Source organism: Zootoca vivipara, chromosome 8 (genome assembly GCF_965207765.1).
Source record: "Zootoca vivipara chromosome 8, rZooViv2.hap1.1, whole genome shotgun sequence".
NCBI classification, from domain to species: Eukaryota; Metazoa; Chordata; class Lepidosauria; order Squamata; family Lacertidae; genus Zootoca; species Zootoca vivipara.
In genome coordinates, this window is record NC_142591.1 from 33885843 (window position 1) to 33902362 (window position 16520).

Genomic DNA, 16520 nt, shown 5'->3' on the forward strand with positions numbered 1-16520 from the left:
ACCAACCCCAAGAAGGCGCCCCCCTCCCCTTTCTCCGCCCGCCGTTTATTGAGACAGGAAGGCTCTCCCTAAGACATTCAAGGCCTAATTTAACCTCTTTACATAGGGAGACCGGTGGGGTGGAAACAGAAAAGAGAGAGTTGGGAATCTGCGCTGCAGGCCTCGCTGGGCTCCACACTAACCCCTCCCCTCTCCGGGTCGGACTGAGGAGAGAGGCGGCCGAGTGGGAAAGTGCGAGCGAGGGGCTTCGGGGAGGCGGGGGGTTACCTGCAGAGCGCCGGGGAGCTTGCTGCTTTCTCCTCGGCATGCTGGTGTTGCCGCCGTCTCTTCAGCCGCCCTCCTCCTCCTCCGCCGCCGCCGCCGCCACCACCGCCTCCTCCTCCTCCTCCTCCTCCCTCAGCCGCCGCCGCTGGAGAGTTTCCGCACAGGACTCTTGCAATCCCCACTCTTTTCATGCAGAAACAAACATACACAAAACACTAATAAAAAGGGGGGGAGGAAGGAGAAGGAGGGAGGGAGGTGGGCCGGCAAACGGGCTCCCTCAACTTCGGGTTCCGCTCAGGGGAGAGTGCAAGGTGGGGAAGGGAAGGAGGGAGGGGGCAAAAAAAGTTTGCGCGGGGTCTCCGCTCGGCGCTGGAGGCTCCCCTCACGTCCTTCTCTCCGGGCAGCTCCTCGCGGCGCCGCGGAGGAGCCGAGGCTGCAGAGCAGGGGCAGGTGGCGGCGGTGGTGGGCTTGGTGGTGGTGGTGGGATGCGGCGGCCCCCAGGCTGGGCACAGTGATGCCAGTTGCCGCCGCCGCCGCCGCTCCAAAAACTCGCTGAGGCAATGTTTTCATTGACAAGGTTGGTTTCTGACCTTCCGATCCCCCCCGTCCACACACAGGCGCGCGCACACACCCTTCTTGCCCTTCTCCTCCTCCCGTCTTTTCAGCGGCTTCTTTTCTTTTTTTGGAGGAAGGGGTGGAAAAGTTACTTCGATACGCAAAACAAAGCTCTCGCTCGCTTGCTCGCTTTTCCCTCGCGCCTGGGGTCCCTCCGTCGAAGATGCAAGCGGCAGGGAGATGGACAAGATGAAGAGGCTGGCTTGCTCCGGCGACGTGCAGCTCAAATCCGTTTGCTTGATCCGGTCTTTTTTCCTTTCCCTCCTCCTCCTCCTCCTCCTCCTCCTTTGCCCCTTCTTCTTCCCTCCACCCTTCCTTGATTACTTCTTCTGCTTCTTCGCCTTGGCAGAGAGTGGAGCAAAACACAGCAAACGAGGAGATGGTGGTGGATTCAGGCGCTCTTCCTCCGCTTCACTCGCCTCCCCCTCGCCCCCCCCCGCTCCGCGCGCAAGCCTTTCTCCAAGATCAAAGAGTCTCAAAGCGCAACTTTCTCGCTCTCTGGCTTGTTTCAGAAAAGCTCGTGGATTTTGGCGATGGTGGTTTTTATCGCGCCGATAATAGCTTTTTCATTGTGCAGAAAACGAGGTCGATCCGGTCTTCCCTTCTCCTCCCATCACTTAGTCTGAGCAAGAAAGCAAACAGTAAAAAAAAAAAAAGGAGTAAAGCCCCCATACATACAGATAACACCGGATGGGAAATGTCAGTCACTCCTCCACCTTCCAGAGAGTCACAGATCAAACAGTGGCACCATCGGAGAGGACTACTTTTCTGCCTCGCTTCCCCTCTCTCTCTTTTTCCTTCCAAAGATCGCAGCTTCTTCTGATACTAGTATAATGCGAACACGTTTTTAACATGGATTATTTTTTTTAGTTGATCTTGATCTGCAACAGAAAACAAACAAAAGCCCCCAAACCAGGCAACCCCCAGAGAGTGTGTTGAAAGGGCGGGGGTGGGGGTGGGAGAGAGAAGCAGAGACATTCACAGAGTGGAAGAGATTAACGTGAACTGTCCCCCCCCCTCGTTTAAACTCCTGGGAGAGAAAGAGATCCACTCTTCCTCTCTTCTCTTTTCACTGAAATATAGCACACATTCAGATCCCAGAGCTTTCAGACAGTCTCAACTGATAGACAGACACATCGAGCTGCTTTTCCTGCTTCAGATTTTTTTTACTCCTCCTCCTCTTGCCAACGTCACCCTGACAATTACAAATAGGTCTCATACAGAACCATACCTGTCAATCTTTTTAATTGCTTTGTTTGATTTTTTTCCACCCTCCTTTTCCTTTTGTTTGTTTTTGCCTATCAAGAATAAAAGTCACGGCGGAAAGTTCTTAACAAATATTTTAAAAGATTGTTTTTCGAGGGAGACAAATGTACCAGAATTGGTTATAAATAAAGCTCAGTTGGCTGCAGTGTAGAATCTAACGCATGTGGTGCACAGTGCAAGTTCTGGAAAACTTGAACAGAGTTGCTTCTTGTGGGGGTGGGGGCAGACACACTCTAAATTTAGGACTTCTAAAAAAAAGTTTGCATATTTCTAAGCTGATGCTAAGAAGAAAAAAACTGCATCATAAAAATATTGCTGAATGGGTTTTCCATTGATGGAGATTCAGATAAGAGAGCAGCGAGATTTAGGGGGTAACTCGGGAGTAAGTTCCATTGAACTGAGTAGACATGTTTAGGAATGTCCTGAAAGTGCTCTTCAGTGTAAAATGTAGATTAATTGACAGATTGAGATTTAAAATCATTTATTAACATTATGCGATTAAGAAATAGGATTTCTGCCATGACATTACTGGAACAGTTTTGCGTGTGCTTTTTATGCCATCTCCATCCAACGCTACCAAACAAAATTGGCAGGTTTTGTAAAACATTTTTATAGGAGTCTGTTGACCAAGACATATGCTACCTATCCAAAAAGCAATACTGAACATTGCAGAGACAGATTTAGAAGCACTATCCTAGAGATAAGGCGACACGGGGGTATTAGGCCAAAAATAAATATATGGCAATATTATTTAATGCTATAGCTATTGTGGGGAGGAAGGCGACTCAATGGATTTACCAGTCTATCTTGTTATATAGGGTTATAAAATCTATGAGGCTGTAAAGCGCATTTCATGTGTACCTGAAGACCAGGAGGACACAAGCAGTATTTTGTGTTTGTGTGGGGGGGGGGGTGTCCTTAAATGGCGCTCACACATACACACAAACTCAGATCCTTAAAGATGCTTAAAATCCTTTCGTAAATCGCTGTTGTTTTTCTGCCTTCCCAAATGCAAGTGCTGTTTCTACTAGCGGTAGCTAGCGGCTCTGGTTTGATTTGTACCACCTTACGAGGAAGTGAACGTTTCGCACGGAAGGGGAGGGGCCTGTGGCTGCAGCCAGCGGCTCCTGGAGGCTCCTAATAACAACATTGCCAGATTAGCTGCAACTTCTCTCTACAAGCCTTAACCCTTATTCGATCTAATAACGTCTCCGAGCTTTCCTTTATATATACTGTACAGTATATATAGATAGATAACACAGGAAGAGCAGCTCGGTCTCTTTCTAAAGGAAAGAGCTGGAAGGAGCGGGAGGGGGGTGGTAGATTCGGCAAGCTTTTAATATGCAATAATGACGGGGTTCCCTTCCTCAGCATGCAGATCACACCCCATAAAAATTCAAATAGAAAGATCGTGGGGATTAACCACTCCCCACAAAAAATAATCTTTTTTTCCCGAGTGAAAGAAATCCGTAGGTGCTGTGATCACCAACGTAGGCTTGTGTGGGTCTAGGTCTGTTTCTGTTTGCAGGCTACGCAAACGCGCGCGACGTTTGTGTTCCCTCGGCACCAGTAACTTGGCAGGGCAGGCTGGGCTGAAACAGGAAGAACTTTGTCCCTGTGATATTGGGTTTTTGTTTTGTTTGTTTAAAAAAATAGTAGTGACGGTAGCACAATATCAGCTGCAGGAGATTTTTTTGCTGCGGCTGCTGCTCTGAGCTTCCTGTACTGTATGGTGGAGGGGCTGGAAAGGGAGGTCTCGACGCAGGCTGCAGCTTGCTGCATTAGACTTTATTTACATATACAAACCGGTCTGTGCAGAGCCTGTCTCCTGCAGCCTGTGCTGAGGTTTGCATGCCTGTGGAAGAACCCTCCTAGCCAAGGAAGAAAGAGCGCCCAGGGGGTGCGGAGAACGCCGAGCAAAGGGCGGTAAGCACGGAGCGAGATGCAGGATTAGGCATGAGTTTCCACGCCCAGAGCAGCGCTTTGCTAAGGTCTTGGGGAGCTCAGCTGTACTGTCTGCAGCCGCGTCCTTGGGCGAGCCCCCTCCGGTCTTGCTTGGGTGGTGCTCGGCCCCGGCCCATCGTGGACATGTCCTACTCCCGCCACTTTCTGGATTTCCACGGCTCGTCCATCCCCACCACCATGAAGAAGCTGGTGGTGACGAAGCTGAGCTCAAACTTCCGAGAGGCTGTGAGCCTACGACACGATGTGCCTGTGCCACTCCCGGGAGACGGCGATCTGCTTGTCAGAAACAGGTGAGATTTTGCTCCCCCTCCCCCCGCCTCATTTTTTCTCTCCCTTTTCGCCAACTCGTCTTTGCATCTTCTCCGTGGGTGTTTTTCGTGGGTGGGGTATGCGATCCCCCTTTCCTGCCCTACTGCTTATCCTAACTTCTCATACCCTTTTGGCCTCCTCTCTCGTGTGCACGCAGTCATTCACTCGATGTGATCCTATCAAATCGTACCAGCTGCCATCTGGCGACTGCTGATTTAATTTTATTGTTGTGAATGGCTTACGCCATAATCCCGCGCGCACACACACCTCTGTGCAAATGATGAAACGTTTCCATTTGCTGAGAGGTAAAATGTGTATATTGCTTCGCTCTCCCCCTCCCTCTGCTCTTTTCTCTCTTTTTTAATGATATGTTAAACTGAAAGGAATCACGGGGAGGAGGGACAGCAGGTATTAAGAATGATACAAGCCTGAAAAACGGTAATAGTTTCCCATCAAGTCCACACCTTACATTTAAAGCACATTCAGTACACATGGTTTCCCTCCAGAGAACCCTGAAAACTATAGTTTGTTAAAGAGGCTCGGAATTGTACCTCTGTTAGGGGGAAACTACAGTTCCCGGGATTCTTTGGGGGACGCCACGTGTGTGGAACGTGCTTTAAATGTATCGTGTGCATCTGCTGATCTGAAAGTTGTATGCGACGGGAGAGTTCAGGAAGGGAGTTCAGCAACCAGGAAATGATTTCCAAGTCCCGTCCAGATTTATGCCTGCAAATGTTTGTTCCATGTTCCTACAACTGTCAGTGTATGTGTGTGTGTGTTTTCTCATGAGCGAGCGCTCCTGACTTTTTCTTTGTGGATCTGCGAGGGCTATGTTTTATACAGTAAAACTGACTGAGCTGCGTAGATCTCCGTGTGTGATTAATACACAGCAATTGGGACGTTGTATATAGGTTATTTATAGCCATCTCGGGGAGGGGAGGTTGTGCGCGCGCATGTAACACACTCCAGACGTTGTTTAGAGCAAGTTATGTGTGCAACTCTGCCTGTTTCTCCACCCTTCCCCCACCCCTGTCCTCCACGTCACTAACCTTAAGAAAGCCAGAAATCAACAGGAAAGCAGAGGGGCACAAAATGACTGCCACCCACCTCTCCCCGTAACTCTTGAGTGTCTTAACTCCGTGGCCCTCTTCCTCCTTTTACGACTAAAGCAAAGCAGAAGGCACTGACCGGAGGAGGGAAATGGGGATAAGCAGCTCCCCTCCCTGACCTCACCATGTTTACTTGGAAGTAAACTCCGTTCATTTCAGTGACCTTTACTTCCAAGTAAGTCTGATCAGGATTGTAGCCCTCGAGAAGGTGTAGCACTATTTTCAGACAATTCCTTTGCCTGGTTTGAGCTGCTTTTGCAATGCATCCAGGTCATGGATGAAGTAAAGACATGAAGTAAAGACGTCACATTTTGCTTAAAGCAATATGCTGTAAATTGTGGGCTAGCTAGTAGCTAAGGAGGATTTGAGTTCCCATTTTTTTCTGTGAGCTGCCCTCTCCATATACCTGAAAATTTGTAGAACAAAACCTCTACTTCAACAATATTAGCAATCTTAATTATTATATTCCTGCTACTGCTGCTGCCGCCTTTCTAGATGATATAATATCTTAAAATCAACGTGGAGATTTTAAAAGTGGAAAGCTTAAAAATCCATGGGAGAATGTGGAATTCTAAAGGTGTGATTGTGAGTTTGGTGACTATGTGTTGTAGCAGGTTCAGGTAGACCTTAGATTCGTCCCTAACAATCAATTTTTTAATATTTAGAAGTGATTACTTGGTTGCTAATCTAGCATAAATTGCATTTCAGTAAGTTTAGCCCTATTGGAACCAATAGGGCTAAAATAGATTAAGCACAAATACACAGAATTATGTGATTTGTGGATTACACACACACACACACACACACAAAATGCACACAAAATGCACACAGTCTGCAGTATGAAAGACAGCGTATATCATACCTGTATCTGAACCCTAGCAAAATGTTCATGTTTTATGTAATGTACAACACCCACATTACAGGGAGAGATGCCCTCCCTGGTGTCAAAGGTTTGAATTGCTGTTGTCATCAGGACATAGTATTTTGGAGAGCAAAAGTATGTGAAGCCTTAATAAAAATCTCATTCATGCTGCAGTTAAATTCCTTTGGTTGGGGATATAGGGGGGTGGGGGTCGGCTGGTTTAAAATGCTGCGTGAAGATAAAATATATCCTGGCCTCTCAGCTGCCTATCGGAAGATTGCTACGTCCTTGTTCTCGAATCTCCTCCCCCGCAACACTTTCTCCCTCCCCCATGAAATTTGAAAATTTATGCATGCAATTTATTTTGTTTTCAATGTAACTCTTTCCCCTCCTGCCCTTAATACTGGGTGGGCTCTCTGGGGACTGGAAAGATGTGCTCGTGCGTTCTCCGAAGTGGAGGCAAGGGGGGCTAGCAGCATTCACCCGGGGAGACTCAGGCAAAGAGAGTCCAAGGATCGCAACTCGTTGTTTTTTTTAAAAAAACACCTTTCTCTTTTTTCAGTTTGCAAAAGGTGCGTGTGAGAAATCACAGGATTGGAGTTCGCAACTTTTGTGTCATGTGGATTTGCGTGAGATGTTCAGTTTTGTTGCTGGAGCTTCTCACCCAAGACAGGAGAGTGCAAAATTAGTGCGGAATAAAGCGTGTTAAGAATAAACCTTTCTACCTAACGCCTGTGCCTACCTTGAAAGCTTACACGGGACTCTCTCTCTCTCTCTCTCTCTCTCCACGCCCAATACATTATACACACTCTGGGAGGGGGGGAAGCGTAGTCACCTGGATTTGTCTAGCTTTGAATATACTGTACACTTCATCTCAAACTGAAACAGAAAAGAAAATGAGCTGTTGCGGTGGCTGGAGAATAAACATATTAGCCCCACAACTCCTATGAAAAGAGCCAATGGCATAATGCACAATAGTACCCCATTCTCCCAAGAAAAACAGACACACGCACATGTTGCCTTGGTGCAATTTAAGTTCGTTTAACTTCTTTCCTTCTTTTTTAGGACAAGTGTCCCTCCCTCCCCCCCCTCTCTGGAAAACAGCTCCCTCGCCTTTATTCTGATAATTTTCTGAACAGCAAAAAAAAAAAAAATCCACTCCAGCCTCTTATTCCGAGAGAAATGCCCTCAAACTGGGAATCGATTTGAAACATTAAACTTCTGATCATTTTGTGGGAGATGTGATTGGGCGGTAAAAGAGGATTGAGGACCAGGAGTAATAAACAAATAAATAAATTTAAAGAGGGGAAATTTTTTTTAAGCCATTCATATATCTCCGTACCTTGGTTTTAGCTCCATCCCACCCCGAAAGGTATTTTCTGGGTTTCTTAGCTAATACAGTACGTGACCCAGGAAGTGAGGGTGTGTGTGCATATTTCTTTAAAATAAAAAGTGGCAGGTCTCATAGTGGGGGGCTCTGTTTTCTGTTGAGAGGGGATATCATACAGAAAATTGGGTAGCAAAAGTGGGAAGCAAGACATGGGTTCGGGGAGGGAATTTGGAGATGGGAAAAATAGGAATGTGGGGCGAAGTGTTCTCAGCGATTGCGCTTGTTCGGTCTGGGAGCTTTTCCCCCTTTTCCTGGCGTGCTCCTGGGCTGGGTGACTTTGTTGTGTCTGCCTGCCTGCCCTACCCCCCTCGGTCTCCTGACTTCTGCAAGTTGTTTTTGAGTAAACGAAGCCGCTTTCTCACCCCACTTTGAAGACGCTTCGCCCCCTCCCCCCCTTCTCCCTTCAAATCGAATGTGTTGGTATAAATAAAGCCGGGGCGAGTCAGCCTGCAATTATTATTGTGGGATGGGGACGGCTCGGATCCGTATTAGTATTACTCTTTGTATGGCTCCTCATTTTGCATATTTGCGAAAGGCTTGGGCCGCTTCCTAGGGAAATGCAAACCACAAAATCGGGAGGAGGGTAGCGAAGGCCCCCGCTATGAAGGTCACGTATTTAAGCGAAAGAACAATGACTGCGGGTTGCCAACTCTCCTCCTCCACGCAAGTTTGCAAGCTGATCTTGAACTTGCATCTTCCCTTGGAAGCCACCGACACACAGGCTGCAGTCCTTCCTAGGAAGCCCAAGGGAGACTTGACAGCACAATCCTCCCCATCTCTTCCCAGAAGTAAGCTCCACTGAGTCCAATGGGATTTACTGCCAGTGCGTGTATTTCCCGGGAGTAAACAGGTAGAGGATCGGGTCTGTACAAATCGCCAAATAACCCTGCACCGTCCCGTCCCCCCTTCCTTAGTGCAACTTTGTCCTGGGAATGGCAGGGAGGCCATTGAATTCTCCTTGAGAATACTGTACCTCATCAGAGCTACTTTAAAAATTGCAACATAGAGCAAAATCACAAAACTTCCCCTTATTATCAACACCACTGCTGAAATAGGAACGTAGTCGTCCCGTCCCCCCCGCGCTGGGATCCAGAATTGTATTTTAATACAGGAGGGGGGTTAGGTGGTATTAATAACGAAAATGAACAGTGTTTCCACTTCTTCGGATAGAAAGATCTGGACAGGGCAGGCGCCTTTTTCGAGCAGAGGCTGGGAAAAGATAGGGCTTGTTTTCTAAACGCAGCCCTTATCTTCGAGTTCGATGGAGGAATGGTGGGAGAGAGGCTTCGGATGCATTTCGCGGAGAGGGGCGCAACTCTGTTTTAGAAGAAATGATTTTTTTTAAAAAAAGTGAGTTGTTTTCGCCCCTTTCCCTTTGCACAGCCTGCCCAGAGACTTTCTGCCTGCGCTTCCCAGCTGAGCCACGGAAGAGACGCGAGCAGCGCCAGGAGGAGGCTCGCCTCGCGAGGGGAGGGCGAACTGCAAGTGACCATGTGCTGGCAGAGAGGGCAAAGCGGAAGGCGGAGGGGCCTGAGAGGGAGGAGACCTCTCGCCGACCCCAGAAGGACCCAGCCGGGTTCCGAGCTCCCGTTCTGCTGGGGGACAAGGCTGGCATTGCTCCCTTCTCGCTGGGGTGCCCCATAGGCAATGTGGAGCTGGTGTGGAGCTGAGCCTCTCCCTTCTTGCACACGCACCTATTTGCTAGCAGGTGCTCAGTTGCAATGCATTTGGGGCGGGAAAGATCACAAAGGTCAACGGGGTGTTATTGTTAACAAGGTGCGACTGAGTTTTCCAGCCCCTTCGGCTACTTGCGGGTTGTTGTTTTTTTTAAGCCACCCTGTCCATCCTCCTTATAGCCGCATGTCTTCATCTGCCCGCCCTTGCCAGCGAGGCAGACCCCTTTTAGTATAGGGGTAATATGACTTTTTGCAGCGAGGGGAAAGCTCGTGTCTCCAGGCACGCTGCTTGGCTAAGCCGAAGTTGTGCATTTCTGCTGGCTGAGTCCAGTTGGAGTCCCGTCCTGCACCATTTTGCATGGGTGTGTGAAACGGGCAAGTCCCGTTTGCTTGCTGGGTTGCAGCCTAAATCGGACCACAAAGCCCCGACTTTGCTCTGGAGTCACTTTTCTTGCACCGCTTGCGCGGGCTGTTGGAGCAAGCGCAAGCATTGCAGCGCCCAGGACAGTGAAGGGAAGGGGCGCAACAATTAGGATTGCCGAAGGAAGGCTGCAGACAAGCCCCCCTCGCATGCTGCCTGTGTGACTTCGGGCGCTGGGGGGCGGGGAGAGGCAAGTTCTGTGCGGGGATGAATGAATGAGGCCGATTGCGCGCCCAGCGGACTCTCTGGCTTAGCAGCCTCTCTGCGAGAAGAAGTTGCGTGGGGTGTAATGCAAAAAGCAGGGAGTTGTCATGTTGTGTCGGAGCCCTTCCGACCTTGCGCCTTGGCTCTCTGATCTTTCCTTTCTCACGTCCTCAAGGCAACCTCAGCCCCTTTACCTTGGAATCTGCCCTCCTCTCTTACGCTCCCCTTTCAGAATGGGAAATAGGAGATATGTAAATTTTAACTGGATGGGGATGCATTTGTTTTCTAAAAAAGAGGTAAAAAACGTGTTCCTTGCTACAGACGCAGACTGGATTAAATGAAGAATTAGGGAGACATACAGAAGACACAGCTCCCTCTGTGAATATGCATCCATTTCTGTATCTAGCTATCTGTATTGAACTCTGTACATTTTAATAAATGAAAGAGATTTTTCTTAGAGTTAGAAATGGCCAGTGCACTTCCTTCAGTTCTGTTGTTTCACTGTGTGTCAGCTATTTCAAATTACCATAAATCCACAAACAGCTCTCTAGTTGCATTAAAATCAATTTTTCACATATTTTCACACTTCCACATAATTAAATGCCATAATTTGTTTATTTTTGGTTTTAGAAGAGAAACAGTCACGTTGCTGTTTATGACAGAATCGTATTTTTGTTTTCAGGTTTCTGTGGGAAAATTGGCTGCAAACTCTGTGTGCGTACAGATAACTTGTATTTCAGAATCATAAGCCACTTCACCACCCATCATTAAATTACTTGTGCCTTTTTAATACTTATGTTCATTTTTACTTGTTAGAGGTCAATAGTGCTCAAAAGTATTGTTGCATAATTTTAGTCCTTCAAGGTTGTTTTAAGGTGTTGTGAGTAATTTGTATACAGCAAAATACTGTATTTTAATAATGTGCAAATTAGTTGCATCAAAAGGCAAATTTGTTACAGACACTCCATCCATTTTCTTTAAATTTGCCTGCAGTAACACTTATGACCATCGACCTTGGAGAGGACATTGATACTTCATGTTATCATTAGTCACTTAAAAGTGTTGTTATAATCTGAAATGTAAATTTATTGCCAGAGTCAACATATTTACTACTTTGCCCATATTTTATTCTGCTGTATTTTTTTAATAGAAAAAGCAGTTTTATTCCCTAGCTTATCAAAACTCATTTCTATTGTTCTTATTTTAATGAAACAGGCAAGGGGAAAATGCTTTGCATGTACAAAATATGTCAAATTATGTTATCTGTAAAGCTAAAACCAGATTAAAACAACCTTTCCATTTTCATTTTGCATAGAAGGCGTTCCCCCACCCCACCCCCAACTCTTGAGATATTTGAATATGCAGCATTGAAATTTCTTACCTTGTGCATTTAAGCGAAAGGTTTTTTCTTACGACGAAAAAAATGCCTTGTCAAAAAAGAGAGCCTAATACATTTTTGTTTGCTTCTAGATTTGTCGGCATTAATGCATCCGATATTAACTACTCAGCTGGGCGATATGACACATCAGTTAAGCCCCCATTTGACGTAGGTTTTGAAGGAATTGGTGAAGTGGTAGCCTTGGGCCTAAGTGCCAGCGCTAGATACACAATGGGGCAACCAGTGGCCTACATGAGGCCTGGTGCTTTTGCTGAATATACCATTGTTCCTGCCAAAGAAGCCATCCCGGTACCTTCTGTGAAACCTGAATTTCTTACACTACTGGTAAGTGGAACTACAGCATATATCAGCCTGAAGGAGCTTGGAGAACTGTCCGACGGGAAGACGGTTCTGGTGACAGCCGCAGCCGGAGGAACCGGTCAGTTTGCCGTGCAACTTTCCAAGAAGGCAAAATGCCACGTAATTGGAACATGCTCCAGTGATGAAAAATCTGGCTTTCTGAAATCCATAGGCTGTGACCACCCTATCAACTACAAAACTGAAAACCTTGCTGCTGTCCTTAAGAAGGACTACCCGAAAGGTGTGGATGTGGTGTATGAATCTGTCGGCGGGCAGATGTTTGACTTGGCTGTCAGCTCCTTGGCTACCAAAGGGCGCCTGATAATTATTGGGTTTATCTCTGGCTACCAAACCCGTACTGGCCTTCAGCCTGGTCATGTGGAAATGTTGCCAGCAAAGCTGCTAAGGAAATCTGCCAGCATCCGGGGTTTCTTCTTAAACCATTACCTTTCTGAATACCAAACAGCTCTGAAACACTTGATCAAAATGTGTGAAAACAGAGAACTGGTTTGTGAGGTGGACCTTGGAGACATGTCTCCAGAGGGCAAATTCTCTGGCTTAGAGTCCGTATTCCACGCTATAGATTATATGTACATGGGGAAAAACATTGGAAAAATTGTAGTTGAATTACCTCACTCTGTCAACAGTAAGCTGTAAAAACAGAACAATGATATAAATCAAAAGAGGGAAAATGGGCACTTTATGCTACACAATAACTATTTCTTTAAAGTCGCCAATGGGTAACATATTAAAAAATAGCATGTAGGCTTTCGTAAAAAAATATTTGTTGAATTTAAGTGGCTTTGTGTTCTTTAAAAATGCCATGTGTCGTTGGCATTGCGTTAAACAGTTCTGCATTTTTGTCTGGGAGTTTTGAGCGAACTTGTGATTAAACTTGCATTGGATTTGAATCTGGCCAACTATGAAATCTTCACCTACAGCTTTCCTCTAGAATTGAGTAAATAAAGGCATATTAATATTTTAAGTGAAATCAATAATATTATCGATTCTTCCTATAAAAAAGGATGGGTGCAATTCACCTGGACATTCTGCTTGAGCAATGGGAGTCAAGCAAGAGTGCTTTTCAGTAGCACAGGGCAGCGTCTTAGCGGTTTGCACTTGATATAATTTAAAAATGAGAAATTATCTTTTTTCAGTTGTGTTGGTTACAAATACAATAATAAAATGCAGATTTATGTAACTCAAAATATATATTTCACTAGTTACAAAAGTGGCAGCTTTTGTTTTTAAATGAAAGTTTGTTTTAATTTTATATAAGGTTTTATAGTTATATTTTGAAATCTTCATGTTGTAATATCACTTTCTAACTATTCTTTTGGCTATATTAACCCGTTAATTGGGTTAACTTTGGTATAATGCTACATTCTACTGATATTAAAGCAATCTTAAGAACAGTGTTAATGAAGCCCCTCACTTACAAGGAAATGGTGGTGACTAGATCACTTGCTTATAATGGCACCAGAGGACTGTGCTGAACTATGCAATAAGATTAAGCCTTTGTAATAATTTATATTTCAACCTTTGTAAGAATTTATATTGTTTTAAAGCATTAAAATCATTTTGACTATTTTTTTTACACTATGGTTCAGTTGTCCATTTATTCTCTTCTGTTATTTTTTTGTGCAAATTCAACTGCAATCCCATGACTACTCACCATCGAGTAAAACCCACTGAATCCAATGGGACCCACTGTTAAGCAGACGAGCCATGTTTCTTAGTTGGCTCCAGATTGCCTTTTTACTTGTTGTTTTGTGAGAAGGGGTTAATCTCTTTAAGATGAACTTGAAGATGCAAAAGAGTGTTTACTGTTTCCAAAGACAATACACATGTGGAATAAACTGGTATTTTAAAATATGTAGCAATTCTCCACTTACAGCCGTTTGCTTTTTCAGGCATTCTGGCAATCAGCGTTCTTGTTTAAGGACATTCTAATGTTTATTGTTGAACAGATTCCCCTTTTAGGTTCATAAGCATGGCTTTTTAAAATTCCTGCTACCCTGTAGCTAAAAGCACACCCAAGTAGTAGGATCTAGGCCAGCTCTGCACCACCGATTTCAGTGGGACCTTAAGTGGCTCAAATCCAGGTATTCCAATTAAACTGGAGTTTGGACTAGGATGTTGGAAAAATTGCTTGGTAGGTGAAACCCAAAGTATATTTTGGATCCAGCAGCTGATCACCCTATGGAAACATTCTCATTATGATGAAGTATTTGGCTTCCCTTTGGTGGTGAACAAAAGTGGAGACAGCATAACTGTTGAGAACAAAATTCAGTTTTAGACATAAAGAACCATCGTTATAATATGCTTCACACATAGAGATGTGAAGTGACCAAAGTCTGTTTCCCCCCTATATTTTTGACACTGAGCATGTTTTTAGCACTTGTGTTTCACAATTCTGTCTCTTTGAGGAACTATTGCAAAACAACCAAATATTTACACCCCAATCATAAGTACTGTACAAGTCACCTTGAGAGGGGTGTTTATGCCCTGAAAGGTAGTGTAAAATATCTAAAAAAAATAAGCCCCACTGATTTCATTGGGCCTTACTTCAAAGTAATTATGTTTTAAGATTTCCGCCAGGTGGAGTGTGTTCTTTCCCAGCTGTGTGCACATGCATCTGATTGATTCCCGTATTGAAGAACCACTTTTACCTAGAAGCGTGGTTACAACATTCAATTTCATACTTTTTAAAGTAAGTAATTCTACATGATCATAAAATGGTAGCGTTGGAAGGGATCCACCAAGGATCATCTAGTCCAACCCCCTGTTCTGTTCTGTCTCAGTTTGTAACAATTAACATCAAATGAGTCAAAGCTGAAGAGGCAGTTTCAGTATCTGCTATAAATATATACCGGTATATGTAAAGGCCTAGTGTTGAAATTTTACTCAAAGAATGTTCCTAGCAAGTATGCTCAGGTTGTAGTCTTATGCCCACTTACCTTTGAATTGATTGAAACTTATTTCTATGTAGACCTAGAGAGCATTGAGTAATATCAATAGGTATGCACACCAGTGTTGACCTTAGTGAATACCTTCATGTGTGAAACACATACACATAATTGTAGATTCACAGTGGACTGTTAAGTCCTCATTTGCTGAGGCTCCCTGGTGCTTGCCCACCTCAGCATGTTTACATCCAAGTATCTTCACTTCACACTTTGCTACTTTACAGCAAATGCACATGCCCCAAAGTGTAAACTGGGAATGAGATAGTTAAACATGGGATATAAATGCTTAACTATGGGTTGCATAACCTGGATTGTGTGCTTGTTACCAACTGCATCTTATTCTCTTTAGATGTGAAACAATAGTTTCCGAGCTTACTAATTTACCCAAAGATTTTTGCACATAACATTCTTACTGTTGCTGCTGCTTTATTACTGCTGTTCTCTTGTTCTCTTCGCCAGGCCATTCTTCATTGAAACAAGCTAGGTGTGGTAGGGTGGCACTTTGATGTTATGGAAAGGCTTGGTGTTTACAGGTAATTCTTAGTCCTGATGTGTGTATCCTGTTGTGCCTGATAATTGGATTATTCACACACACACACACACACACACTATTTAATCCACACACCCCTGCTTTCACTTAAAATATTTATTGTCGCCTCACCATAGTATAAATTATGTTGATTCTGAGTAAGTGATGAATTTAAATAATGCAGAAGTCTTTGGCAGCAGCATAAGAAGTAGTACTTGTTATGGGTAGTTGTAAGGGGGAAGGGCTTATAGAGAACCCCCCCCCCCTCATCCGAAGCAGCCCGTCTCCCAGCAGTCATGAGAGCGAAGGGTCTGATGGAGGGAGTCAGGAAACAGGGAGTGCCAGGGCTCTGGCAACATCCAAGAGCCCCAGCTCCATAGGCAGGAAGAGAGGGAGGCAGAAAGAGAGGACATGAATCGGTCAGACAGAAGACCCGCCCCCCGACGCCGGAATTGAGGAGGAAGAGGAAAGGGAGGCGCTTCTCAGTTCCGAGGCTTTTATGTTGGTCCAGAATGTGGAGGGGGGCAGTGCAGGAATCTGACTCGAGCAGGTAGGCATGGAATCAGCAGTTGGTTACACTGTAAATAATGTGCACCAATAAAAACGTCTGAAAGACAAGCATGTGGAAGGTCGTTACTCAAGAGTAGTCACTACAACCCTGACAGTAGTGGTCAGAATGAGGGTATATTAATGATAAGATAACAAACATATATGGACAGGAAATACTGTCAGTTCATTGCAAGGGATTAACGGTGAAGACACTTGGGCCAAGATCCAGATTGCCTAGCAGTGCATGACTGAAAAGTGCTTCAGTTTGCTAGGGGCAGGGCTGCTGGTTTTCCTTTCCAGCTGTAGCCCATTGCACAGTCTTATACCCTGGAGTAGTATGAGAGCCAGGACACCAGGGGCTGTACGGCAACTGGTGGTCAATAAAAGCCCCGTTGCATGCACAGAACTTTGGATCCTGGCTTTGACTGCTTTATAAAAAGATTCTTTAAAAACTCTTTGCAGAGTTAATCCTTAAACGAATGCAAATATTCATTCAGATTGAATACCGATAATAGTATAATACAAATAATAAAACATCTAGCAAATGCCTTGTATATATTATATAGAGAATTGGGTTTTTAAGAATATTAACTCACGGAGGCTTTAAACCTCCACATGCTTGGAAGTAAGTCACATTGAACTAAATGGGAATTA

At 45.1% G+C, this 16520-nt stretch overlaps 2 protein-coding genes across 2 annotated transcripts in view; one reads left to right on the forward strand and one right to left on the reverse strand.

The window, feature by feature from the left end:
* TSHZ1 (teashirt zinc finger homeobox 1) overlaps nt 1-2052 on the reverse strand; it is a 79519-nt gene extending 77467 nt beyond the window's left edge. The window contains exon 1 of the mRNA XM_035124767.3: nt 268-2052. Within this exon, the coding sequence (XP_034980658.2) occupies nt 268-307 (40 nt within the window). The 5' untranslated portion in view covers nt 308-2052. The remainder of the gene's footprint in view (nt 1-267) is intronic.
* A 1182-nt stretch (nt 2053-3234) lies between these two features.
* Nucleotides 3235-13416, forward strand: PTGR3 (prostaglandin reductase 3). Its single transcript, XM_035125696.3, has 2 exons — nt 3235-4400; nt 11552-13416. The coding sequence occupies exons 1-2, from the start codon at nt 4102-4104 to the stop codon at nt 12474-12476; spliced, it is 1224 nt and encodes a 407-aa protein (XP_034981587.2). The 5' UTR covers nt 3235-4101; the 3' UTR covers nt 12477-13416.
* Nucleotides 13417-16520: the final 3104 nt, after the last annotated feature.